This window comes from Tachysurus fulvidraco, chromosome 14 (assembly GCF_022655615.1).
Source record: "Tachysurus fulvidraco isolate hzauxx_2018 chromosome 14, HZAU_PFXX_2.0, whole genome shotgun sequence".
NCBI classification, from domain to species: Eukaryota; Metazoa; Chordata; class Actinopteri; order Siluriformes; family Bagridae; genus Tachysurus; species Tachysurus fulvidraco.
This window is the reverse complement of record NC_062531.1, coordinates 14,553,273-14,578,859: the sequence shown is the minus strand read 5'-3', so window position 1 is coordinate 14,578,859 and position 25,587 is coordinate 14,553,273. Positions and strand designations below refer to the sequence as shown.

Below are 25,587 nucleotides of genomic sequence, written 5' to 3'. Positions count from 1 at the left end.
TCAATCATTTTAATGTGAGTCATGGTCGTACTGGATTCAGGTGCAAAGTTGTTTCATTTATGGCATTTGGCAGACGACCACATCCAGAGCAATATACAAGTGTTTTGAAGTCTCTATCAATGAAAATATCAACACGTTTTTAAATATACACATAAAACAAACAGGGAAAATAAGTGCAAGTTCCAGGAAAAGGTCTGGTTTCACCCATTATTTGCAGAGCCAGTGACTGAGATGTTCAGACATTTAGGGGAAGTTCATTCCACCACTTTGGTGCCAGAACAGAAAAGAGTCTTGCTGTATACATATCTCTTACCCTGAGAGATGATAGGACCAGTCAAGCAGTGCTGGTAGCTCTGAGGGTGCGAGGTGCAGTGCGAGGAGTGATGAGAGCTTTGAGGTAAGATAGAGCTGGTCTATTTTTGGATATGGAGGCAAGCATCAGTGTTTTGAATCTGATGTGTGCATTTACCGGAAGCCAGTGGAGGGAGTGCAGCAGTGGGGTGGTGTGTGAGAACTTAAGCAGGTTGAAAACAAGTTGTGCAGCTGCATTTTGGATAATTTACATATGAATAATTGTGTTGATAGGTAGGCATGCCAGCAGAGAGTTGCAGTCTCAAAATCACAAGAGACAGAACATGTACAAGAAAAGGACAGTTGATTGTCCACGGTTACTCCAAGGTTGAAAGCTAAAACCAAAGGGGAGATCAGATTGTTGTGTAGGGATAATGCAAGATCCTGACCTGGGGATGATCACATGGGATGACCAGCAGCTCAGTTTTGCTGGGATTGAGTTTTAACTTATGAGCTATCATCTAAGATGCCCACCAGACGTGCTGAGATCTGCGCAAAAGCCATGGTATGTGAGAGAAGGAGTTGAGTGTCATCAGCATATCAGTCGTAATAGAAACCATGTGAGGATATAACTTTGCCAAGAGAGTGAACAAATAGAGAGAAAATGAGAGGACCATGTACTGAGTCCTGGAGTGGAGAGTCTGCATGGAGCAGATGTTGCTCCCCTACATGTTATCTGATATAAGCAATTGATTGCTGCGCAACACATCTAACAGCCATGGAGCAAAACAGGGAGAAGTCTTCCTGGGTTTAGTGGACAGAGGATCATGAAGGATCATGAAGGATACCAGGTGATGATCTGAGATTTGAAGTGGGGTAGCAGTCATTTCTGTAGCTGGGGTAGAATAGATAAAAAATCATATCCAGGGCATTTCCTCCCTTGTGTAGGAGGGGGCAGCAGTTGAATGTTAAAGAGAAGGAATTCAGAAGAGTCAGGAGGCAAGAAGACTGCAGCCACGCACTGTCAGAGGGGTGCTGTCAGAAGGGAAAGCACTGAGGAGTGTGTCCATTTCTCCCAAGAAGTTTCATAGGGGACAATGATAAAGTATGAATATAACTACAGTCATATTTATACACTGACATTAAGTTGAGCTTTTAGAAACAACCAAATATCTGTATAAACAAACATTTTGCATAGTCATGATAACAATTTGAAATGTCCTGAAAAAGAAAGAATTCACTGTTGAAAAACCAGACATTCAACAGGTCTGCCAAGGAAACAAATAAGACTGTATATGCTCACTATACAAAATTAATATAATATATATAAAACAAAATATTGCACAGGGATTAACAGTAGATAAACAAAACAACAAAACAATCACAAGGAATAAAAGATAAGACAGAAGCTGGCCAAATGTCCCACCAATATAAAATATAAAGAACATAATAAAATATACACAGACTGCTATAAAAACAATTTCATCATCATCATCATCATCATCATCATCATCATCATCATCATCACCGAGGATTATGTTTCGGTCAGTCCTACATTTCCCATGAGCCTCTTTTTTGGAAACGTCATCTTTCCTCGTCAGCCTGAAGCTAACTGGGGAATCAGGAAAGCGTCAAAGATTTATAATTCTGTAATGTCTGTGTATAGTAATATTTTTTTTTATTTGTTTGTCAGTTAGATTAGATATAAACACAGCTATTTCAGTTTGTAAAGTATAACCAGTTACTTCGGTGCTTTATATGTCCTGTAGCGTAGCTTTAATTATTCGTTTGTTGTTATTTTTGTAAGTTTTTTGTTTGTTTGTTTTTTTGTTGTTGTTTTTTTGTAGTAAGAGTCCGCTAATAGATACGAACAGACGTCTATGGATAAAACACCTCTGAGAAAAACATTAGATGATGAAACTCCTGAGCAAAGCTGTCCCAGTGTTGGCAAGGTAACATTGCTAAGTTTACTTCATGCAAAGCTCATCACAAATCCCCAAAAGCATATGAAAGACACAACGCTTTTTACAAGCTTTCAAAAATTCTGAACATCCTGAAGCCGTTTAGTCTCGAAAATGTAATACATCTACGTAAAACTAAAAAAAGTCTCAAAAAATGATCATGTCAAAATTCTTCTATCCAAAAGTTTGTATTGGTTCTACCTGATCTGTTAGATCTATAAATCATAATGTTTTGACCTGTTTGTTTTTACTAATATTACATAATGGGGGAAATCTGCAAGACTGCTTCATTGATCTAGGGCCCATCATTCATTCAGGGACTCAGTATGGAGACCCCGAACATCACTGACTCAATCGGGACTCAGTCACAAACTACTTTATCAGCTCTGAGTATGTTGACACTAACTTGGGAACATTCACGGTGCAAGTAAATGTTTGCAAAGTTGTATAAGTATAACTAATTTATTCATCCAGTGTTTGGTAGTGTTATAGGTTATTCTACAGTATGTCCTTACCTGTAACCTAATGTTTTACCTAGGCTAAAATCTAACTACTATTTTTACACAGTGACTCTGTGTTACTTGTGTGAAACTGTCAGACTGTATATATTAGTTTAACCAAACATCTGCACTGTGGCTTTAAGTAACCCACTTAACGGACTATCAGTAAGTTATATAAGCTGTCTATAAAGGACCAAAAAAATAGGAGTGATCTCTATAGAGATATATTTAATCTAAAAAGAGAAAAATGTGTGAAATGGAATTATTTGAGAATCCAATTGTAAATGGGAAATGATAAGCATTTCTGTTGAAGGAAATAAAAAACAACAACAATCTGTTTTATTCTTTATTTAGGACAATACATAGTCATGCCTTAGTCAAAAACTGTGAGAAATGTATTATAGATCCTACAAGATGCCACTATTACATTATTGTGTAGACTTTAATACAATGAGCAATGTGCATTTATAAATGCCGTTTACTTTCAATAGAAAGTACTGAAATACAAAGCAATTATACATGGTGCTACATTACTCAATGCCTGAAGACTTTACATTGATTTCTGATGCTTAAAAGCTGTTTGCCTTCAGGTATACCAGCTATTAAGGTGGTTAGGCTCTATTTTTTTAAATCCGGAAACTTAATTTTATAGTTCCATAAGGCCTAAGAGCATTGTCCAAACATTCTGTAGTCATAAAACAAAGCATATTTCATTGTGTTTTAGAGACACATATGGTCAAATGTATTAAAACACATGTAATATGATGCTTCTAGCTGAAGATAACTGAATCCAAATTAAATCGTGATTAATTGTCACTGTGATAACCTGTGATAAACATGTAATATGATGTAATATGAGATCTGTCTCAGTGCTGCGATCTGTTGCTGCTCACAGGTTGAAACACCTCAGAAGCATTTCTGAATACTCACCAGTGAAGAAAACGCATTCATTTGTAATAGATAGATAGATAGAATGTAAACATATGTACAGCTTGTAATATATGTAAACATATGTAAAGTGAAGAAATATAAAGGCTATAGCAGTGAAGAGATGTGTGGACATTGTTGAAAAGTACAAGTAAATGGTTCTAAGGCTATGACATTGAAAAAAAAAGTATGTAGACACTGTTGTAAAGGAACAAGAAGTATAAGGTAATAAGGTTATGGCATAAAAAATGTGCAAGCTGAATAAACAAGTCCACTAAATAAATAAACAAATAAATATATTATTAGGCAGAATGTACAGTAAGGTATATAAAGATACACATAAATAAAATAGTGCAGATGTATGTAAGGCACAATATGTGTAGAAAATAGACTAGTCAATAAGGTGGGAGGAAATGACTAATTTGAATGACTCACTCATTAGAGTGTATGACGCTGAGCTGTATTTATTGAGTGTTGTGTCAAAATGTATTTAAAAATTTGACCCACATAGAATGCTGTACTGCCTGTATGAAGAGTTTGTCCTAAAAATCAACAGCTATAAAAGTGGCACTATTGTATAGATTACTTTTAAAGATTTAATTACAGTTTAAATGCTCATGGTTCTGGTCCCATAAATGTCTGTTGTTTTTGCTCCCAGCCAATGAGTGCTGCGCTGAAGGACAGATTAAAAAGAGCACGGCGTTGTTTTACACCCCCACTCAGCGTGGTTAAAAGACTTAAAATCGATGAGGACGAGTTCCCACAGGCTTCAAACAAGGAGATGACCCCGGGGGACGAAGGTGTAATTGATGTCAACAGAAATGAGTCTGGAAGAGACTGTCTGAAGAGCTTGGGGTCAGATTGTCCTCAGCGCTCTCAATGTGAATTATTACAGCTTCGAGAGAAGTTAAAGAGAGATTTCAAGGAGAAATCTGAAACTTTACGAAGGCTTAAGATGGTCAAAATGTACAGGAAGAAGGTAAAGATGCTGACTGATGTTGAGCCCTATGTTTACAGTAATTACTGTCTGAGGTGATTTCATCACTATCTAAACCTTTTTTCTCTCTCACATTATTAGAATGATCTGACACAACTGCAAGGACTGACAGATAAATGGAGGCAATGTGCTCAAGCAGCTTTGTATGAATTACAAACAGAATTGCCTACAGATGGCCAGACGCCCAGTCTCTCCCAGCTCATTGACCATTTTGGACTGGAGGACAGTATACTTCACTTCAACAGGACAGAGGAGGAATTCACTGACAGCTGATATGACTTTATTGTTTTTATGTTATTCATAATCAGCAGTCAGGCGTTTGGATCGATGTCTTTGAAGTGTTTAAATCCACCAGATTGACAGTGCAGGAAGAAAATAATGGTCACAGATTGTTCTTTTGTTTGAAAGAAATAACTCTGTATTTCTAAAATTACAAATGGAGCTTAAAGATTGAGCTTTTGTTTTATTTATTGTACTGTTTTGCACTTTGTGGCACATTTCTCTGTTTGCTCTCATAGAACATAGATGCATTTTGTTCCTGTATATTTTATTAAAATGTGATTGTAAATAAAGGTAAAGAAAAATGCATATTTTCACAAATCCTGTTTAAGTGATATGTATGTGGAGAAAGATTAGAGATGGGACTTTACTTACTCTCTTCTCAGGATTGTTGTGATGCACAACAATACTAAGGACAGAAATCATCACAGACTTTATATTATTTGGCTAGTGGAGGTTCTGCAGTGTAACAGAGACATTGACATTGTTGTATGTGTGGTGCTGGAGAAGATTCCCCCACTTTCTATTTCTATTCCATTTCTTTCTTCTCTATCTAAAGGGCATTGAGTAAAAACATAAGTAGGACCAGTGTGTATAAAGGGTAAAAATGATTAGCAGCATTTAAACATGAGTCTCATTTTTCTATTCTTTGTTCACTCTTATAATAATTGAGTTCCTTTCAGTTGACTATATTTCTAGTTATTATTGCCAATGTCATTTAAACTTTTTAGCATGTTAGCCACCATCATCTGTACAGAGTGTAAGTAGTTTTCTCAGCTGATGATGTGATGGTGCAGGAGCATGGCTGACATTTGGAGAGCTGGCATCTGGCCACAGACTGTATTTATTGTGCTTATCTCTCACACTAAGCAAGATTGCAAATGCCTCTAGATATGTGTACTGTAATGTACAATGAAACACTTAACATCTGCTATGGTTTCAACCCACCTGAGCACAGGGGAGATTTTAGAGCAATTAGGCAGTGCTTTCCACCACCATCACCGAAATACCAAGGGAGATAAAAAAAAAAAAATGGAAATATGGAGTTCATCCCTGCAATACTGATCTCAAGACTTGTAAAATCGATGCTATTGTACAGCGGAAGTACAAAATTGTGCTTGGTTTTGAAGAGGAAGTGAAACCAAGCACAATTTCAGAAGGAGAGGGAGAAAGAGATAGTGAGTGGTCACTGAAGATAAGTGAATGGATGGTAAAATATGGGTAGGAACTAAGATCAGAACGATTTATTTTGGTTTGTTTTTTATTCTTCAGGGAATTTATTCTTAATACCTTATCGAGGATTCAGGATAAAGGAAGTGAGAATATGAAGAATTAGGCTTGGGCATACAGGACAGGCCCAAATCAAAGTGAGCAGCGTGAGCCATAATGTAATGGATGGTTGTTATCAAAACCTGGAGAGAACAACATCATGTCAGAGTTCTGGGAAGTGTGCAATCTAAACTCCAATATATTTAATCAAGACATTACAAGTAATAGCAACATTCATTCATTCATTTTCAACCACTTATCTGAACTTCTCGGGTCACGGGGAGCCTGTGCCTATCTCAGGTGTCATCGGGCATCAAGGCAGGATACACCCTGGACGGAGTGAAAACCCATCACAGGGCGCACACACACACACACTCATTCACTCACACACTACGGATAATTGTCCAGAGATGTCAATCAAACTTCCATGTCTTTGGACCGGGGGAGGAAACCGGGGAGAGCATGCAAACTCCACACACACAAGGCGGAGGCGGGAATCGTACCCCCAACCCTGGAGGTGTGAGGCAAACGTGCAAACTTAAAAAAAAAAAGCTTTAAGCTCCAACCATTTTCTTCATTCACATTGAAAATTTTATTTGTTCATATGTCAATATATGTCATAAAACAGATTTTATATTTAAATATATTTTATATATTTATATTATATATATATATTTTTTATATTTAAATTCCAATACAGAAATCTTCCAGCTCTACACTCCATTCCAATAGATGGCAGTAATGCACTATTTTGTGGCTTACAGTCGCCAGAAAACTCGCGACGAACATAAGGAGGAAGCAGAGGGTTTGTGATTTAGTTTTTTAAATTACAAAAGCTTAACAAAGCTTTATCGATTTTATAACATTTCTAAATAATAACCTGTGTAGTGAACCTGTCTGTTTTGTTTTTTTGTTTTTTCCTGTCTTTGTTTTTTGTTTTTGTCCTGTCTGTTTTGTTTTGTCTGTCTTGTCCTGTCTAGCCCAATGTACAGTACAGTGTTATTTATGTCTGTACTTTTGAGAGTCACAAACAGCTGGAACCAGATTCCTTCTGTGTGTCAACACAATTGGCCAATAAACCTGATTCTGATTCTGATCATGATCATGTGTGATGGTTCAACTGGCTGCTTGTCTTAAACCTGATTAAATGTCTTAATTTGTAGTCAGTAAAATACTCTAAACAACCTAGATGTTAATATTTAACACACTTTGTAAAGATCAGTTACTGATGACAGTAAAATAAGCTAACAAGCGAGTCTATAAACTATATAGAGTCCTAGCATCTTCAGCTTTGTTTCATATCTCACCTGAGCCACATTTTCGATATGATGTAATGAGACACAACTTTGTTTTTCAAAATAATTAAATTTCTTAATAAAAATTAAATCCATTTCATGAAGTTTGTATGATTAATTGCTGTTGTTGCTATAAATCTAGAAATGTGTGTATAATAATGTAAGGCCATGGGTTGAGGAAGGAATTGCTCAGTTGTTTTGTGCTATACGCAGCGCTGGTCGAAATGATTATTTTAAGTTTTACCTAACTCCCATGTTACAATTTCTTGGATATTTTAGCTCCTGGCTGGGGTAAGAATGGTGATCAACTTCTGCCTGCCGCACTTTAAAACCACTGCTCAATGCAATAAGGTAGGTTGTAGCTCCTCACACTTACATACAGCATTAATACTCAAATGTATACTGTTTTTTGTTGTTTTTTTTTGCCCTTGAACCTTTTAGTAATCCTTTTAACTAGTCATAAAATACTTTTTTTTACTTTTTGTGGTGTAAGATATTTATGTAATATTTATGGAAGGAGGCTCAAGTTATTTAACACCAGTTTTTCACCAGTGATGCCATTTTCTTGTTTGTTGGTGAAATGTGCTGTGGAGGTTTTGAGAAAATAGCACACTGATAAGCATGGGCAAGAGTTAAAAGTTTCACAATTTATTTGTGATTCTGTGCAACAGGAACCAACGCTCCTCATGTAGCATGAGAGAGGATGGGCCCTGATCATGCGTTACATTGAGATTTTATAAGCATGATTCAGAAACTGAAGAAGGGAAAACATCAGTTGAAACCAACAAAAGAGGTTACTACCACGTCACCGTGTACCCGTGACGTGTTTTCTTGCTCTTCCTAGCATCTGTTATCTGCTGGCTTTTCTCCAGGCTCCTGGACTCACTTACAGTGGCTAATGTGAATCCGTGTTGCTCTCTCTGCAAAATTCACCGCAGTCAGAGTGGTCAGTAGTACCTGGAATGTCCTGGCTTTCCAGGATTTCTGCCTGAAATCCTTCACTACTACTATCGCCTGGCTTGAAATTGTGCATATATGTTTACGTCACCTTGGGCAGCACATCCTTAATGTCTTTGTGACAGAACAGAGGACAAGGTTGCACAATAACACAGCATTTCATCTTCACATTGGCTGGTGGTTATTCTGGGTGTGTGTCCTGTGTCCATTACTAGGCAGTATTTTTTCCCTTCACTGGGTGTCAATTCTTTTAAATCATCTGTAGTTGAAAAGGTTGCTATATACACACTATGTATCTTTCACAAAATTAGTTAATTAGTGAAGTCCTTGGTGTACCAATATCTGGAGATTCTGTAGTACATCCCTCCTTTTGACACCTGATCTTACTCATGTGTCAACTTAGTATAGTTAAAAAAAACTATTTTGTTCACAAACCGGGTTTGTCATTGGGTCCTTACCAAGCCCCATTTCCGACCACACATCCTGCTTTTCTCCATGCTGCTCTTTGTTCTGCTGTGTGACATGCATGTGTGTCAGCTGTGGGAGTTCATATTTTCAAAATACGTTATTATACAAGTTTCTTTATACATTTCGTACAGCTTCCTTGCTGCTGCATCCGCTTTGGGAATACCTTGTTAAATGGAGTCATTTTCTGCGTACTGTATGTGCTTCTTATTCACATGTAGCAAGAGATTTTGGTAGTAGGATTACGTCCAGGAGCTCAGAAATCAGGCCATTGTACGTGATTTATTTCCTTAAGAAGTAAGGAAACAAAATCATGTACTACCCTGAAAATATTTTTGCTATCAGTATGAATGTTAACAGGTTTGCCTTGTGCTAAATGGCATGCTTTAGAGATATGATCTTTTCTTCTTGTTCAGAAAGCTATCTTGTATCTCGTGCAGCAACGACCTGTTTCCTGGTTTCTGAAGGCTGATCCATTTACAAACATTTCAAGGTCTGGATTCTCAAATTGCATTCATTAGCACATTTGGCATTTCAAGTAATACATTGTCTCTCAACCATCGTGCTGCTTGCTGACATATGTGTTGTTTTCTGTTCAAGAAGAAGAAATAGTACTGCATGTGGAACTTAATGGTAATTTCGCAAAAAGCATTGACTGCTTTTTCAGCTGCTGCTACAGCTCTTAAATACATAGGCCACTGGACCCAGTTTAGCTGAAAAATAGGTTACTGTTTTCCATCTGCCTTTTCTGCCTCAGATGTTTAACTAAGTGCAATGTGGTAATAATTAGTTATTAAGGTTCTGTAATAAGAACACCTGCCTAAAAATTACATTAGTTGTTCCTTTGTTTTAGGCTTTGAAATGTTTTCTTCTATGATTTTACCTTTTTCTTTTATGACCGCTGATATCAGATGTCCTAAGAATTTCACCTGTTGTTACAAATTGCAATTTTCATATAAATCTATAAACAAAAAATTCCATATAATATAAAACACAAACATGTTTTGCATCTTACAAGGTCTGTAATCAAATTTAGTGGTTACTTGGTGGTGCACAATTCTTAATTACACCCACATCATGTTTTCTGTTGCCCAGAGTTCCTTAGGAATTATGATTATGACCATCCATAGAAATGTGTAGCATCCGTCACATTTCTTTCAGCACATCAGTGTTTGCCTGTGGCATTATCTCATCTATTCTGTCAGCCAAGGTGTTCCAGCTCAGTGACGTACAATAGGCTTTTCTTTTAATTTAAAAAAGAACCATGGGATCTGAACGGGGTTTCTAATCACCAGTTTTCCACACATTTAAGTAGTTCTCAGCAGTGAATGGGTGTGTCTTCTCTGGCCTTTTATGTATTCTAAAAACACTCACATCTACAGTACATCTGTGGTTATTCCAATGCAATTCTTTCAACAGGAACATCTGCTTCTTTACATTTTGCAACCACTCTTGTTCAAAATGTGCATGTGGTCCCATACAGTATGTATTTGAACTGTGCAATACAGGTCATGTGTGTCCATGTGTTTGTGTAGGGTTTGTAAAAGTGCTGGCCTTATCTATGAATGCTTGACTTACTGAAGTCACTGCAGAGGTGCGGAGCTTCCACTCATACGCATACAGATCACACTGGGATCACACTTAATGAACTGAAATTCAACTGGTTAATTATACACACATCCTACACTGTTTGCACAGATGCACTTCATGTGGATAGGACTAATGTACTTAAGTCCTTAGCTCTGTCTTTGTTTTATGTAGCACCATGGTCTCATTTCACTGTGTACTGCTATATATGGTTGAAATGACAATAAAAGCTTCTTGACTTGACTTGAATTGACACATTCATACCATTTAGAAAGCTAATTAGGTTTATTCACAATTTGCGAATTAAATCTCTACCTATCAGTTTAATCGGACAACATTCAGAGAGCAAAACGTAAATAGTCTTTGAATATTCTCCCTTCCTTTCTTCCTACTTTAAGGGCACTGTCAGGGTTTTTTTCTTACAATAATCCCAAACACACCTAGTGAAACCTCATTTTTGGCATTTGTTCAAATTCATCCATTTTTACCACAGAGTTTCCTGCACCAGAGTATAATAAAAACACAATATCTCTTCCTTTTAAATTTAATATGTGCTCTGGCATGTGCTTGAAGACATCTAAATTTTACTTTGCATATTTGCCTCATGGGCACAAATATTTCTTCTCTTGGAAGTCAATTGCATTCAAAACTTTAGCATTTAAGTCAGAATCAGGCGCTAGATGATGCATTTCTTCATTGCAAAGCAAGTCTTGGCACACGCTTCCGTTCAGGACTGCCCTTCTCGACCTGAGGTGCTGATGATCAGTAATCTCCCTCAACGTTCCTCATAGCGCAAACTTTTGCCTAGTGATCTTCAGCTAGACAAATAAAACATTCACTCTCTCATTCTCTACTGCCTCTTTCCCTTCTGCCTCTTCCTCGAGGTTGTCCTCTTCCTCAATGTGATCGGGATTTTGCCCCTTGGGCCACTGTTTGCATCATTGTAAGTTGTGAGCATTGTGAGCTTGTGCTTCTGTTTTTCATCTTTTGCAGTCTGCATTGCGTGAGCAGTTTCCCTGCATAAGCAGCTTGCTGTTCAATGAGGCTCAGTTTCCTTGTTTCACATGTGATGAACGAGTTTTTTCACTTTGTCAGATAATTCTGGGTTCAGTCCATTCAAGAAGCCGCTTACGAACGTTTACTCAAAAATGATTGAATGCTGTGTTAAAGTCTATAGGTGCTTCAGCTAAGTATCACTTTAGGGGTGTGCACACTTATGCAACCAGATTATTTCACACTTTTCTTTTTTCCTATAAAATGGTTCTTATCGTTTTTGCTTTAATATATAACATGCAGTTTCACAATAAAGGTGGAAAAAGTTGTGGCAAGATTTATCTTGTTTTATCTTTTTTACATCACATTTTAACAGGAGTGTATAGACTTTTATATGCACTGTATATAGTGTAATAAGTATTAGAGACTATATTGTTTTTCAGTGCAGCCTCAGTATTGTGAGTTTCTTTAAACATTATGGTTTATTTGCTTTGGACATGCATTTTCATTGTTGAGCCCAGCAATGTGCTCAGTACTTGATCAGTGTCAAAAAGGTTTTATTTAATTGTTCATTTAATTTTTATGCTTTGGAGTAGGAAATAGGTGGGGAGTGTGTGATGCAATGTATTTTTTGACTGCATCATGTTTTTAGTAGACATACAACATACTGCTGTTTGGTGTTTCTTCTCTCTTTACAGCTCTGTGCAGATGGCTACGATGTTTCCAATCTTCTGTCTAGGGACCCAGCAGCTTTGCGACTAGGTTGCAGGCTGGAGTACTTCCTCCGTCCTCCACTACATGTGACCCTGCACTTCCAAGTGAAGGTCGATTTATACCGTGTGGATGTTGAACTTTTGCCCAGTGGTAATGCCTCTAGGAAGCTTGAGGTTCTTACCTGCTCTGAGGTAAAACCTGCTAATACCCAAGAAAATGATCATGATGGAGGACAATTTAAGCTTGTGGGACGTTGTGAGCTGAGAGACGAAGTGCTCTCGTGTTTTAAAAATCCAAATTTTAGACTCCGAGCTCCCTTCCTTGAGTGCCCACCTGACCCTCCATCCCATGCAAGGGAGCAGGAGCTCTGGAGCCGGGGATCTCAGTCCCTTAGCTCAGTGGCTAAACTTCGTATCTCTGTCCCCTATGTTGGGGCTTCTTCAGTGATAGGAATCAAGTCTTTGGCAGTATGGGGTGTTCCTTCTCGCTGTTGTTCTATTTCAGAAATTGAACAATTTCAGAAGGCCCATTACGACAGCTTGCAACCAAAGCATTCTAATTTTTCAATTAATTTACCTGTTTCTACCTCAGCAAAATCTCATATGTCAGACAATGCTTCCTCTGAAACAAATTTGCCTGATGAATTTCTGGACCCGCTGACTCAGGAGCTTATGGTTCTGCCTATGATCTTGCCGAGTGGAATAGTTATAGACAATAGCACTTTGGAAGAGTACGAAAAACAGGAAGCTATTTGGGGACGGATGCCTAATGACCCCTTTACTGGTGTTCCTTTTACGAAAGACTCAAAACCACTTCCTAACCCTCTCCTTAAGAATCGCATTGACAGCCTGCTGCTACAGACTGGCCACACAGGAATCAGAAGCAAGAACAGTCTACTAAACAATCCTCGACCATCCAGGCTCATTTGTGCATCAGCATCTCAACCTGATCTGGCTGTTCAGGGCTCACAAGCTGATGCGCAGACCCAGCAGCATTATTCGGTGTGTACTGAGCGCACCTCACCACCTGCACAGATGCTACAAAAACACTCAATCAATGAAGAAAAAAATCATAGTAGACTAACTAAGAGTTTGTCAAGAACTTTTGCAGATAGGCAAGAGCTTATATTAAAGTCCACTTCTGGAACCAATATTAGAAAGGAGAACATAGGACAGTCAAAGAAAGCTCAGTCGAGCTTTTCTTCAACTAGTGAACATTTGATAGCCACTTTTTCATCCCCCATGACCAAAATGCCAAGAACAGATGCAGGAATTGACCTCCCCACAGGTTAGAAACACACAATTATAATTCCTCATTGAAACTATAATATACTGTATGCTATCTTCTTCATCTCAAATATTTTTTCAGAAACAAACTCTCATGAGGAGCGTCTGTCTCAGAGCTTAGACCAGGCATTAAGTTCTGCTCTGTATGGTTTACCAACATATACCTCACAAAGCAACCTGGAGCCAGAAACCACAGGAGGTAGGGCATGATGTGATAGGATCACAGGGAAATTAATGTTCCAGTTTTTGAGAATTATAAAGTTCTTTGTGTGAGATGCATTGCATTTAGAAAATTAATTTGGGTTAATGAGTTGTGTTTCTACCCTTTTTTTTCTCTTCAGGTCAGGGCAGATGTGGGTCATGTGCCTGTTCTTTGACTATTTACTCTCCAAGCCCTGCAACGTACTCTCTTCCCTGTGGGCACCTGCTGTGCCGGCAATGTCTTGAGCATGAACACACTTTGAGGACACAGAGACTGACAATTACATGCCCTACGTGTCAAGCGCCTGTCTCACCCAGCACCATCATGAGGGTGCACCATTAATCATCATTCATTGCTGATTATGAAATTCTGTTGTATTATGTCTGTCAGATATTGGAAAATCAAATAACTTTTTTAATGATTGTTGATCATGTATAAATGTGAAGGTAACCATTCTTTTAGTATGTGTGATGTATGGCATTAATCAGTATAACAGGAAAAACAAAGCACACATGATGCAGTGTGTTGGTTTAAGAACCAAGGCTTACTAATGAATGTTGCAGTCCATTATACCACAAACATAAACAGAATATACACACCGAACTTATGCTATCTGCAATAATCTCTATACAAACTGCTATTACTTTGAGCATAGTGAATTAATTTCCATAGTAAATACAAAAAAATAAATTAAATAAATTCCATAGTGAATACATTAGTGTCTGCATAAATTAATTACATTCTCTCTTGTTAGTGCAATTTCTTTGTGGACTTGGCTGTCTGCTTTGAGACATCATCTAGTTGGAACATGAAATTTATCAAAATTCCTTCTCTAGTCATTGTAGTACAGTATTTTTACCCAAAGATAAGTATGATCTTTGAGCCAAAGATATGCTTAATGATAGGTGTAGTTTTATTATATGTGTAGCGGCTAATGATCTAAAACAAAAGACAAGAAATTAAATCAAATTAAAACAAATAAATCACATGAGGTGATAAATCACCTTTTTCCCCAATATGGATATTGGTTATTTTGGAAAGGAATGTATTCTAATATTGCAAAATAGAGTGAATTTCTACTTCAGTTGCTTTAAGCAGCCAGGCAACTTCCCAGAATTAATCATTTTTGTTTTTTCTTGTCATAAGCTTTAAGGGACATTTTGATCTTGTCAACATCTGATATTGAGAATTCCAGGCAAACCTGGAAGACAGGCAATGATCCAAATATCCACAGAGTCAAACTGAGAACCGAGAGCACAAATCCAGAATCGCAAACGTGGGCAAAAAAAACAAGCACAGTTATAGCAAATAGCTCAGTACAGCAGTAAAATTGACAATACTTTGTGACGTAAGCTGGTGTGAGCATGGTTTAAATGTCTACAAGCACAGGAAGTGACACTGTGACCCAGCAGTGTTGGAACTCTGGTGAGAACTCTGCCTGGTGGTGCGGAGGGGGAAGTACAGGTGGAATTGTAATAGAATTCCACCAGTGCAGCCTTTGGGATGGGGGCAGGGTGGTCAGGGTTTTCTCCGAGACTGATGTCTCAAATATGTCCCTGGCATTGATCCATTACCTCTCCTCAGGTCCATAGCACTCCCTGTAAACCAAGTACTGCAAGTGCCCTCTCCTACTGGAGTCTAAATCCTCCCTCATTAGATATGCTGGAGACCCTTCAATGTCCAAGTGGGGTGTCTCATTAGAAGGGCACTCACTTGGAGACTAACGGGCCAGCTTTGAGCAGAGATGTGAAAGAAGGAAGAGATGCAATACTCAAAAGGGAGTACTTCTTTTCTACAAAGATTAAACCAGCTGCAGCAGGCTAAGTGGACAGTCTGATGAATCAAGCCTTCAGTGCCTTCTCAATGTACTCATCATGGCCTGGGTCTCAGGGACAGAGAGCAGGTAGATCTTACTCTTAGCATGTGAGGAGTCCTAAAAATTCCTACATAACCTGTGTATGAACTGATTTCTTTGTACTTTTCAAAAATAGAATTAGTAGTGTAGGTTAGACAATGTCTATAATAATCAATATTTGTGTCACATAAGATAGTAAAATCTGATATATGGATAAGTATATCATTATGTTAAATGCAAAATAAGAATATAGGCAGAGTTACAAATATGTTTTGCTTTGGATATCCTCCTGCATGTCAATGAATTATTTAAAAATATTATCCCAAATTGTTTTTATATTCTGTTTTATGTGCAGAACATTTCTGTTTTGTTCCTAATCATATGATGTACATTTGAATAAAATTTGTCAGATTTGAAAGTTTGACCTTTGCTCCACTACCACCCACCTTCCCCTGGCTTTCACAATGTTTCCCCTAATGTTAACTGCTCCACTCTCATGTTTGTTTGAGTTTAACATTTGTCTTTATTCCCTTTATATTCTGTTTGTAATTTAGAACCTCTCTGTATATATACAATAGTTACATACTTGTATATGAATAGTTATTGAGAACATGACATGTTTTTATTAAATGGCCAGTCGTATAGTCATGCCTAAACAGGAAAATCTTTTGAATAGGCTTCCTGAGCATGTTGTTCTTTTGATGAAGCATTAAAATGCTTGATTTTTGGTGTGATTTTCTGTTTATTTGAATGTCAAATTGCTCCACATACCAGAAATGACCCAACTCTGACCTTATGTGACAACAATCTAGGCAACATATATATTGGTTTGTGCTCTCGCAAGCGGTAAGATTATTTAAATCTATGATTTCATAATACACCCGACAAAATACAACCTGCTGAGTAATAAATAGCATTTATAGAGAACGTGGGTGGGAATACATTTTGTGTTCTGACGTGTGGTTCTCATCAGCGTAGAGAATAGATGCACAATATAAGAGAGTTGGTCCTTAACACATTTGGTGTGATTCTAGCACATACAGTCATCAGGAGGACATGTGTGGCTCTTCACTAGCTTTACGCGTGCTGTGCCTGCTGTCGCTCACCTGCGCATGCTACATCCAGAACTGCCCGCGAGGAGGAAAGCGGGCCTCCGCTGAGCCAGCTACCAGACAGGCAAGCAGCATTGAACATGCACTACACACACTCAATAACCCTGCCATGTATACTCTGCCACCCAAAGGCAAATCCTGCAAAAAAACGTTAATTAACCGTTAATTAACCGTTTTTTTCAATCTCAGTAAGCCTGACTGTACTTGTCGGAAGTCAAGAATAGCGTAATAGATTGTATGCTTGCATGTTAGTTTTGCACTTTCTAAACACTGCCCAACCAGGGGTGCAAACAACAGAGCAAGAAAGAGACAATATCTGTATATATATGTTGGCTCTCACTAGATGGACTGGTTTGGCAGCTTTGTCCCTTTAGCTTTTGTTCCAAAAGGAAAGGATGGAAAGATTTTAGCCAGTTATCCTAATGTAGAGTGTACACAGGGAACCCACATACTGCCTAGTCCCAAAGTTCCCATCTAGACTTATGATTTATGTGGCAGGTATTTCAGCATGTCTTATTGGAAGTTTAAAAATATGCTCACTGTCTTTTAGTCATGTAAGGAAGTCATGTAGGACAAAGAGGTATCTCAAAAAACTGCCTCTCAAGTACTTCAAAAAAGATAGGGATGATTACAAGCCTTGCTGACAAGATTGCCTTGCATACAATGCAAGCTGTATAAATCTGGGGTGAACTTGTGGTTGAATTTCAGTTAATTACCCACTTTTCTGACCTATCTCTTGATATTGCTGCATGCCTTGATGTTCCCAATACATGCCTTATGGTACTATTTGGATTGGATGGCAGTTATCTGATCATCAGATCAGATCAGATGTCATAGGGGAAATTCTGATATATATGTATGTTATTCAAAAATATTACTACATTCATATACAATGTAATGTCAAATGATGATGACCCAACAGTAGGGGTTGCCTGTCTGATTTCTTGTTTGCTTTATTCTTTGTTGTTCATTTGTTCATACACTCTCTCACACTTAGCAGGCTGAAGACTCTCCACATGGGGTACTGTCTAACTGTAGGGCATGTTACTGAATGGTGTACACACTTAGTGCTTTAAGACTTAAACCTTGTCATGAAGAAGTAGGTCTTCAACACATTTGAAGATAGCCAGTGACTCAGCTGTACGGATCCCAAGGTGAAGTTAATTCCACCACTTTGGTGCCAGAACAGAAAAGAGTCTTGTAATATACCTACCTCTTACCCTGAGAGATAGTGGGACCAGTCGAGCAGTGCTGGTAGCTCTGAGGGTGCGAGGTGCAGTGCGAGGAGTGATGAGAGCTTTCAGGTAGAATTGAGCTGGTCCATTTTTGGCTTTGTAGGCAAGCATCAGTGTTGTGAATCTGATGCGTGCAGCTACTGGAAGCCAGTGGAGTGAGTGCAGCAGCGGGGTGGTATGTGAGAACTTAGGCAGGTTGAAAAAAAGTCGTGTAGCTGCATTTTGGATCATTTACAGAGGACAAATTGCGTTCATAGGTAGACCTGCCAGCAGAGAGTTGCAGTAGTCAGTTGCAGCAGAGACTGAACAAATACCTGAGCAGCCTGTGTGGACATAAATGGCCGAATCCTTCTAATGTTATAGAGAAGGAACCAACATGAACGTGTGTACTGAACCCTGTGGGACACCAGTGGAGAGTCTGCGTGAAGCAGATATCACTCCCCTCCATGTTACCTACAGTAATATGAGCAAACTATATTTCCAGGTAGGAAGCAAACTGATCCATGCTGATCCTGCAAGTTATTATTATTACTGAACATTTTGTGCAGTTGCATAAATATATATTCAGTAATAATATCAACTAATTAGCAGTTACATTTACAGCATTTGGCAGACACCCTTATCCAGAGTGACTTACATTATCTCATTTTAAAACAACTGAGTGTGAAGGGCCTTGCTCAGGGGCCCAACAGTGGCAACTTGGTGGACCTGGGATCAAACTTACAACCTTCCAATTGGTAGTCCAACACCTTAACTACTAGGCTACCACATGCCCAGTTAATTAAAAGCTTACAATGTAAGGAAAAAACATTATTGTTATATTATTACATTATTGTTGTTCCATTATGTTATAGAAACATAATTCAAAAGGTACATTTCTGGGAAATTATATAATTTTTTGGGTAGCTACTAGGAAATAGTGTTGAAAACTATTATACAGGGTGAGCCTCATAAAGATGAATGAACAAGAGGATTGTTTTATTCAATTACCCACAAGTTGCAACAGATGTCGTTTGCAGCTCTTTAACAGTGATGCTGCGGATAGTGTTCGAGATGTTTTCCGTGAGTTCATAGGGTATGTGGATTGTTGGCGTACACTTTCTGCTTTAAATTTCCCCACAGATAACATGGTGGCCATAACCCCTTGCTTGCAGATTGCTCCTCTGTAAACAATAATGTAAACAATACATGGACCCATGCCAGTGAGTCACATGAAGTGTGGCATGTTGCCCCATCTTGTTGGAAAAATTCTTTCTTCTGGTAGTTGGTTGTAAAATTGTTCAAAGATATCCACCTTCAAAGAGAGTGGCACCGGGTATTGAAGGTGGGCTACTTTTCCTTTAAATCCTAGCACATTATCTTGTAGCCGAGATATATTTCCTTGTCTGTATGCTGAAGTACATTCTTATTAACATATCTTTATTCCAGAAGAAATATTTGAATACATATATATCTTTTGGCATAAGATATTTTTTTTCTTCTCATAGTGCATGGCTTGTGGTCCCAGGGACAGTGGCCGCTGCTTTGGTCCTAATATTTGCTGTGCAGCTGGTTTAGGCTGCTCTGTGGGCTCTCCTGAAGCACTGAGCTGCACTGAGGAGGACTACATTCCCATTCCATGTGAGAATGGAGGACGAGCATGTGGATCTAAGAGGGGACGCTGTGCTGCTCCAGGTGTCTGCTGTAACTCAGGTGAGTGATGGGACACAATTTAAAAAATTAAGTTGTTCAAAATATAGTGCCTTGTAATTTAATTACAAGGTTTAATCAGAGAGGCTTCACGTATTTTATTGATATACATAAAAAGTGCATTGTTGCACTCATTCACACCCAATTACATACAGAATTATCAGTAGCTGCTATTTGTAGCTTTGTATGAAATTTTCCTAGTACCATGGTCAGTTAGATATACATATTTTATCTGATCATGAATAAGAGACAAATGCAGAAGTAGGCTTGTTTTAATTAAACAAAAATCACAAAAGAGTCACAAAATCTGGAAGCAATACAAGAACATGGCATGACATGACATACAGTATACATCCGGCTAGCAAAACAACAGCTGCTTAGCAACTATAATGAGAAAACACATAACATATTTTTGAGAAGTTAATGGGGTGGGGCACTTGCTTGGCAGAGACAGATAACAGGTGCACGTAAAAAGGAAAGTAATGTTAGGTATTACTTCTGGGCTACACAACTAGACCCATCTCCTGGATAAAGGACACCTACAATCGATTAATTAATATTGAAATAATTTTTGTTCTTGTTGTTTTGTTATATAAAGGTAGTGCTTTTTTGGGTGTGTCCCAAAATGTGGTCCTAATAGATGTCCTCTTTTGGGAGTGGAAAAAGTCACCATTTGGTAAACTATACATTGTTTTGCCTCAGAAAATTTCATCAGTAGCTAGTATAGGTTAAATTAATCTTTTTGTACCATCATATGCTGGTGCCAGTTTCTAAAGGTCGGCTGAGTTATTTCTCCTGAAACATGGGAGGAGGCAGGTGAGGAAGCTCGTGACTAGATATAATATTTGGAGGGAGTTTAAATGGAACATAATATAGGTATTTACTTACTCGACAAATAACAGCAATACAGAAGTCAACCAGTTCAGACAAGTGTTAGAGACAGCAAGTTGGTGCAGCCACAAGCAGTCTGTGGCCATGCCCAAAATTCAGAAATTATTGGTAGCATGTATTTGTTATTTAAGAAATCAAAAAGAACCCAAAGTAGTACTTCTTGGTGTACATCCAGAAATTTTAAAACATGTCACTAAAATATAATTGCTACAAATTCTTCCAGCACCAAATAAAAGTGTGGAAATGAGGAATGAGGAAGCGGAAGGCAGAAAAGATCCGTCTCACACACACACTTTATTGAATACCTTTATACACACTTACACACACACACAGCTATGTGGGTACGTGAAACCCTCTCTCGCTGCTCTCAATTTTTGCCCTTAAATCACTCTCATTCAATATGTATCCATGTCTACAGTAACACCTGTTTTTGCACATGCTATCTTGCACGTTCACTCAATTGCTGTTTTGCACACCACATTTCAGTAGCTCATGAAACTGCTGCGATTATGTACAGTAAGTGTAGATATGTTTGCTAGAACCATTTTGTTCAGATTACTATATTTTTTTCACAATGTACTGTACAAAATACAGTATGCACACTGGTCTGTGCTCTTATGTGTACTGTTTTGTAGTGTTTTATATTTGACATTTGTCTCACACTGTTTGCACTAGGTTGCACATGATGCACTTTATGTGGCAAGGACAACTAACTTTAAGTTTTTAGCTCTTTGTTGTTTTATGTAGCTCTGTGTTGTTGTGTGGTTCTGGAGAAACATTATTTAATTTCACTCTGTACTGCGTCAGGCGTATATGGTTGAGTTGACAATAAAAGCTTCTTGACTTGACTTGAAATCTCCTCCGGCGCTCACTGTTTGGACAGAATACAAAAAAGTCACTACTAGAAACAATATTCATTTTAAAAGTAAAATATAAGTTAAAAAAGGAACATGATTTTGCCAGTATGTAGTATATATTATGGTGACATTAATTTTATATATAATTACTTTCAAATGTATCCTTTTCTTTTCTTTTTCTGATACTTTGTTTTTAGGCAACGTGTTCATTTTTGATACCTTATTTTTCAGAGAGTTGTGTTCTGGATTCTGGCTGTTCAGAAGATGGCAGGCATAACCCTCATGCAGAAGGCAGCACTGTATTGAGCAGTATTTCAACAGGAGAGATGCTTTTGCATCTCCTCAGCCTGGCTACTGTGAAACAGAGAGAAGTCCAACAGTTCAGAGACACTTGATTATTGACTAACATACAAAAAATGTAACAAAAAACCTCCTCTGAGATATTTCAGTGTGTATTACGCAACCATTTATTATGATGAGGTGTAGTTCAAAACAGTAATTCAATACTGTATTTTAATATGTAGTTAATAAATATTTATTGTACTGTAACCTGCTATTAAGTGTGTTTACTCCTCTATTCCTTTTTCATTCCTTTATCCTATTTCAAACTGTTTCTTCTTACGTATTAATTATTTGGCTTCTGGAAATGTCTGTATTGTTCAAGAAACAAGATTAACTACTGTCATTAACGTGTCACTGTTACACCAGACTGCTTCCCAGGATGTAAAAGCCTGTGTCAAAAATAACAAGTCAGGTTTTTACTGTTGGGACTAATGCTTAATTCCCATTATTCTTTATCTCTGACACATCTGACAGGTTTAAACAACCTTTTGAAAAAATCAACAGACATTTTACACAAATATGTGTGGATTGAAATGAAAAGATCTTGTAGTTAACCAGAGTATTATATTCTCAAAGTGTTTTTTAAATATGTATTCATGCATGATATCACATCCACATGTTTGGAAAGTGATTCTCTTTCACATAATGGCATTAACCTTTTATTTATGAAGTGAATAGCATCTATTCAGCTAATGTTACATAATAGTTAACCGCCGTTCAGAGATACTGGATATTTTGAAATAAGAATTCTTTACTTTTGTCACCCACACATTACAGCACAATGGATTATTCTTTGAAATTCCCAGCTTTGGAAGTAGAGGTTAGGGTGCAGGGGCAGCCATGATATAGCACACCTTTTACAAAGAAGGATATAGACTTTACAGAGACAGCCTGGTTCAAAGGCTCAACAGCAGCAGATTGGTGGTTCTGGGGCTTGAAGCCTGACCTTCCTGTCAGTAACCCAGAGTCTTAAACAAGTGAGCTATAATTTTGCCAGACATTATGTCTGACTGCACAGTTCTGTATGGAATCCAAAATTTATGTCACTGTTTACAAACTCCACTGGGAAATCATTGAAATGTCAGTCTAGTAATTTTGTAGAAAATTTTCTGACTCCTATTTTTCAACCTGCCCCATACTCAACCCACCATTCTTACATCTCTTATACAATCTTCAAATGCAAATTTTGTGTGCATGACAAGCTAGGGGATGGGAGTAGGTGTTACTTAGACAGCAAACCCTTGCACCCTCAAAGGGAGTGAAAAAAAAAAGTGAAAGTCTGCACGTTTATTCTTACCATGGAGCGCCAAGCTGCAGCCGTGTTGCTTCTCCTCCTGTGTGTCATCATCATCACTACCACTGAGGGTAAGGGATCTTTTTGAAAGTGTAAAACAAAACATTTTATTCATATATCTTATATTTGGCCAGTATTGATCAGAGGATAAAATGGGGAATTAGAATTTGTCAAAAATTTGTGAACAGAAAAACAGAAAAAATACATTTAAAGTAGTGCCTTGAAAATTTACATGTATTTTGTTTGACAGATGCTTTGATTCAAAGTGAAATTACAAATAAGGCAGAATAAGATTCAAACCAGTAAAATAATTACTGTAATCTGAATGTACATGGCTTTTTTTTAATGGCTTTTTTAAAATTATTATTATTATTATTATTATTATTATTATTATTATTATTATTATTATTATTATTATTATTATTATTGGTGGTGGTTGTGGTTTTCAGTATAGAAATGGGTAAAAATGGGTTCAAAAAGTGCAATTTCCAGTTGATATTAGTTAATAATATACTGTAATAAAAAAAATAATCATCTGTGACTCATAAAGATAACAAGCTGCAGTAAATTTCAGTTCACATAAACTATGTGTTCTGCAATGCATGTAGCACTCTATTAGTTCTTTAGTGTGTTTCACTTTGTGTTGTGCAATTTTTTATGATGGACAGTTGCCTTGACATGCCTTTCTGAAAGGTGTGTCATTTAGGATCATTATAAAGGAATTTAACTGCCCAACAACAAAATTATATATTCACATACATGAAACATTGTTAATGCATGCTACCATCATATGTTGTCTCTTAAAATGTATCTTCATTATGTTTTTATTTATATTATTGTTAGAATTATATACTCACCATCCACTTTAACAGGAACCCCCATACATCTATATAGTTATTTAATCAGCCAATCATTTGGCAGCAACACTGCATAAATCATATATGTATACAGAACATATACAGAAAGCTTCAAGTAAATAATCACATCAGACATGAGAATAGGGAAAAAAGTTATCTGTGACTTTACGTGCTAAAGTAAACAATGAGATATCCTGTCTTTCTTTTAAGTTATATATATATATAGTCATATATGGTGCTGAAATATAAATGACCTGATATTGTTTTCCAAAAGGATTCACCCCAAATTGCTGCATAAAAACTGCACATAAGATTCCCCGGAACTTAATAAGAAAAGCTGACAAATATGAAATACAGTCAGAAGGTGGATTGTGTGAAATTAAAGCCCTGATGTAAGTGCTTTACAGTTTATCTGATTTGGAAAGAAATCCTAATCATTTATACATCTGATTTTAGAGATGTTAGTTTCATTCTAATGATTCTAGTGAATTAATTGTCTTTTTTTTTTTCATTTTTAGCTTGTATGTGGGAAAGAAGAAACTTTGCTTTGATCCTAAAATGGAATATATGATGAAGAATAAATATAAGCATGCCTACAGACAAAATTAGTGATGACATCATACTAAGAAATGTCCCACTGTAGGGACTGTCATTTTTTCTGAGATTTCTTTACAGAATATGTACGATGTATGAGATGGTTTGTATTCAGTAGCAGAAACAATTACAACTAATAAAGGTTTTGGGTTTCAATCAAGAAAATTATGTACCAGGTTTGAAAAATTGCTTCACGAGTCTCCAATTTCATTTCTATTTCAATGTAATATTTTAATTTTAAAACATATAATCTGAACATTTTCGCAGCCATTTCAAGAAAGTGCTATGTTCTTTTTGCAGAGAGATATAATATAGCAAAGATTGAAAACATGAAAAACATTCAGATGAAAGAAAAACCCAGTGAGTGTGTATGTGTGGGGTTCTGTGTAAAAATGTTCTTCTCACAGTTAAAACACAGTCACATAGAGTTGATAGGTTTGTCGGCTGGATGCAAATAAATTAATCAGCTCAGAATACATATTCAAATTAATTTTGCTTCTATCTTTTTAGCATTTTGTACTAGTGCTTCATTATAAAGTTTAAATGCACAGCTTTTAACATAAATAATAATTTCATGATTAATTTTGCACAATACATCTATTATCACTTAACACAAATTATCATATGGCGTATGGACTACATTTTAGTTTTCTAGCCGTGTAAATGTAAGTTATATACTAGTACACCAGATGGCCAAATGGCAAAAAAATATAATTATTATTATTATTGAATTTGAACACTGTATATATTAGTTATTATTTTAATATTGCATGCAGTACACTTCCACTCAACACAAGCCACTCATTTCATAAACTTGGTAGTGGCCTTCCACCTAGTGGCAGCTTGGATCATTTCAGTTCTACCTGAGTCTGAATGCACATATAGTGTACACAGGTGACAGGTATAGACAGGCAAAAAGCATCTCCAGTGTCCTTTTTTCCTGATATCATACCCTTCTTTGTCACTGATGCCCCTAAGCTGTTCTTAGTACACTGATCCACTTTTCCGGCAGACATATCATTATGGATGATAAAATCCGGGATGACAAGGATGACAAAACTGAACTGTTGGTAACTCCCTGGTGATTCATAATTATTAATGGGGGATAATTATTATGTTTGTCTAGTGTTCTTCAAGA

The 25,587-nt window shown here is 37.2% G+C and overlaps 4 protein-coding genes across 6 annotated transcripts; all 4 read left to right on the top strand.

Annotated features, from left to right (window-relative positions):
- Positions 1-1,819: 1,819 nt before the first annotated feature.
- Positions 1,820-5,262, top strand: sfr1 (SWI5-dependent homologous recombination repair protein 1). The gene is made up of 4 exons (XM_027167234.2): positions 1,820-1,940; positions 2,139-2,243; positions 4,338-4,658; positions 4,758-5,262. Exons 2-4 carry the CDS (start codon positions 2,172-2,174, stop codon positions 4,947-4,949), a joined length of 585 nt encoding a protein of 194 aa, XP_027023035.2. The 5' UTR covers positions 1,820-1,940; positions 2,139-2,171; the 3' UTR covers positions 4,950-5,262.
- A 1,664-nt stretch (positions 5,263-6,926) lies between these two features.
- On the top strand, positions 6,927-14,436 carry ubox5 (U-box domain containing 5). Of its 3 annotated transcripts, XM_027167233.2 has the most exons (6): positions 6,961-7,029; positions 7,799-7,870; positions 8,191-8,312; positions 12,220-13,522; positions 13,604-13,720; positions 13,863-14,436. In XM_027167233.2, exons 3-6 carry the CDS (start codon positions 8,262-8,264, stop codon positions 14,063-14,065), a joined length of 1,674 nt encoding a protein of 557 aa, XP_027023034.1. In that variant the 5' UTR covers positions 6,961-7,029; positions 7,799-7,870; positions 8,191-8,261; the 3' UTR covers positions 14,066-14,436. The 3 variants fall into 3 exon arrangements, with proteins under 3 accessions (XP_027023031.1, XP_027023034.1, XP_027023033.1); XM_027167230.2 differs by lacking the exon at positions 8,191-8,312 and having other exon boundaries at positions 6,927-7,029; XM_027167232.2 differs by lacking the exons at positions 6,961-7,029; positions 8,191-8,312 and adding an exon at positions 7,125-7,554.
- Positions 14,437-16,477: 2,041 nt separating this feature from the next.
- LOC113656159 (arginine vasopressin) lies at positions 16,478-21,904 on the top strand. The gene is made up of 3 exons (XM_027167236.2): positions 16,478-16,754; positions 19,413-19,617; positions 21,594-21,904. The coding sequence occupies exons 1-3, from the start codon at positions 16,635-16,637 to the stop codon at positions 21,755-21,757; spliced, it is 489 nt and encodes a 162-aa protein (XP_027023037.1). The 5' UTR covers positions 16,478-16,634; the 3' UTR covers positions 21,758-21,904.
- A 1,008-nt stretch (positions 21,905-22,912) lies between these two features.
- On the top strand, positions 22,913-24,617 carry ccl27a (chemokine (C-C motif) ligand 27a). Its single transcript, XM_047800002.1, has 3 exons — positions 22,913-23,069; positions 24,130-24,247; positions 24,374-24,617. The coding sequence occupies exons 1-3, from the start codon at positions 23,003-23,005 to the stop codon at positions 24,462-24,464; spliced, it is 276 nt and encodes a 91-aa protein (XP_047655958.1). The 5' UTR covers positions 22,913-23,002; the 3' UTR covers positions 24,465-24,617.
- The last annotated feature ends 970 nt before the right edge of the window (positions 24,618-25,587 follow it).

What these genes read in the sequence shown, in the direction of transcription:
- ccl27a (XM_047800002.1), top strand. Translation starts at nt 23,003, where the DNA reads ATGGAGCGCCAAGCTGCAGCCGTGTTGCTTCTCCTCCTGTGTGTCATC. An exon ending in CATCATCACTACCACTGAGG is followed by an intron (nt 23,070 to 24,129) that starts GTAAGGGATCTT and finishes GTTTTCCAAAAG; the next exon opens with GATTCACCCCAAATTGCTGC. An exon ending in TGTGAAATTAAAGCCCTGAT is followed by an intron (nt 24,248 to 24,373) that starts GTAAGTGCTTTA and finishes TTTCATTTTTAG; the next exon opens with CTTGTATGTGGGAAAGAAGA.
- sfr1 (XM_027167234.2), top strand. Translation starts at nt 2,172, where the DNA reads ATGGATAAAACACCTCTGAGAAAAACATTAGATGATGAAACTCCTGAG. An exon ending in GCTGTCCCAGTGTTGGCAAG is followed by an intron (nt 2,244 to 4,337) that starts GTAACATTGCTA and finishes TTTTGCTCCCAG; the next exon opens with CCAATGAGTGCTGCGCTGAA. An exon ending in TCAAAATGTACAGGAAGAAG is followed by an intron (nt 4,659 to 4,757) that starts GTAAAGATGCTG and finishes TCACATTATTAG; the next exon opens with AATGATCTGACACAACTGCA.
- LOC113656159 (XM_027167236.2), top strand. Translation starts at nt 16,635, where the DNA reads ATGTGTGGCTCTTCACTAGCTTTACGCGTGCTGTGCCTGCTGTCGCTC. An exon ending in CTGAGCCAGCTACCAGACAG is followed by an intron (nt 16,755 to 19,412) that starts GCAAGCAGCATT and finishes TTCTTCTCATAG; the next exon opens with TGCATGGCTTGTGGTCCCAG. An exon ending in AGGTGTCTGCTGTAACTCAG is followed by an intron (nt 19,618 to 21,593) that starts GTGAGTGATGGG and finishes CTTATTTTTCAG; the next exon opens with AGAGTTGTGTTCTGGATTCT.
- ubox5 (XM_027167230.2), top strand. Translation starts at nt 7,817, where the DNA reads ATGGTGATCAACTTCTGCCTGCCGCACTTTAAAACCACTGCTCAATGC. An exon ending in CCACTGCTCAATGCAATAAG is followed by an intron (nt 7,871 to 12,219) that starts GTAGGTTGTAGC and finishes CTCTCTTTACAG; the next exon opens with CTCTGTGCAGATGGCTACGA. An exon ending in GGAGCCAGAAACCACAGGAG is followed by an intron (nt 13,721 to 13,862) that starts GTAGGGCATGAT and finishes TTTTCTCTTCAG; the next exon opens with GTCAGGGCAGATGTGGGTCA.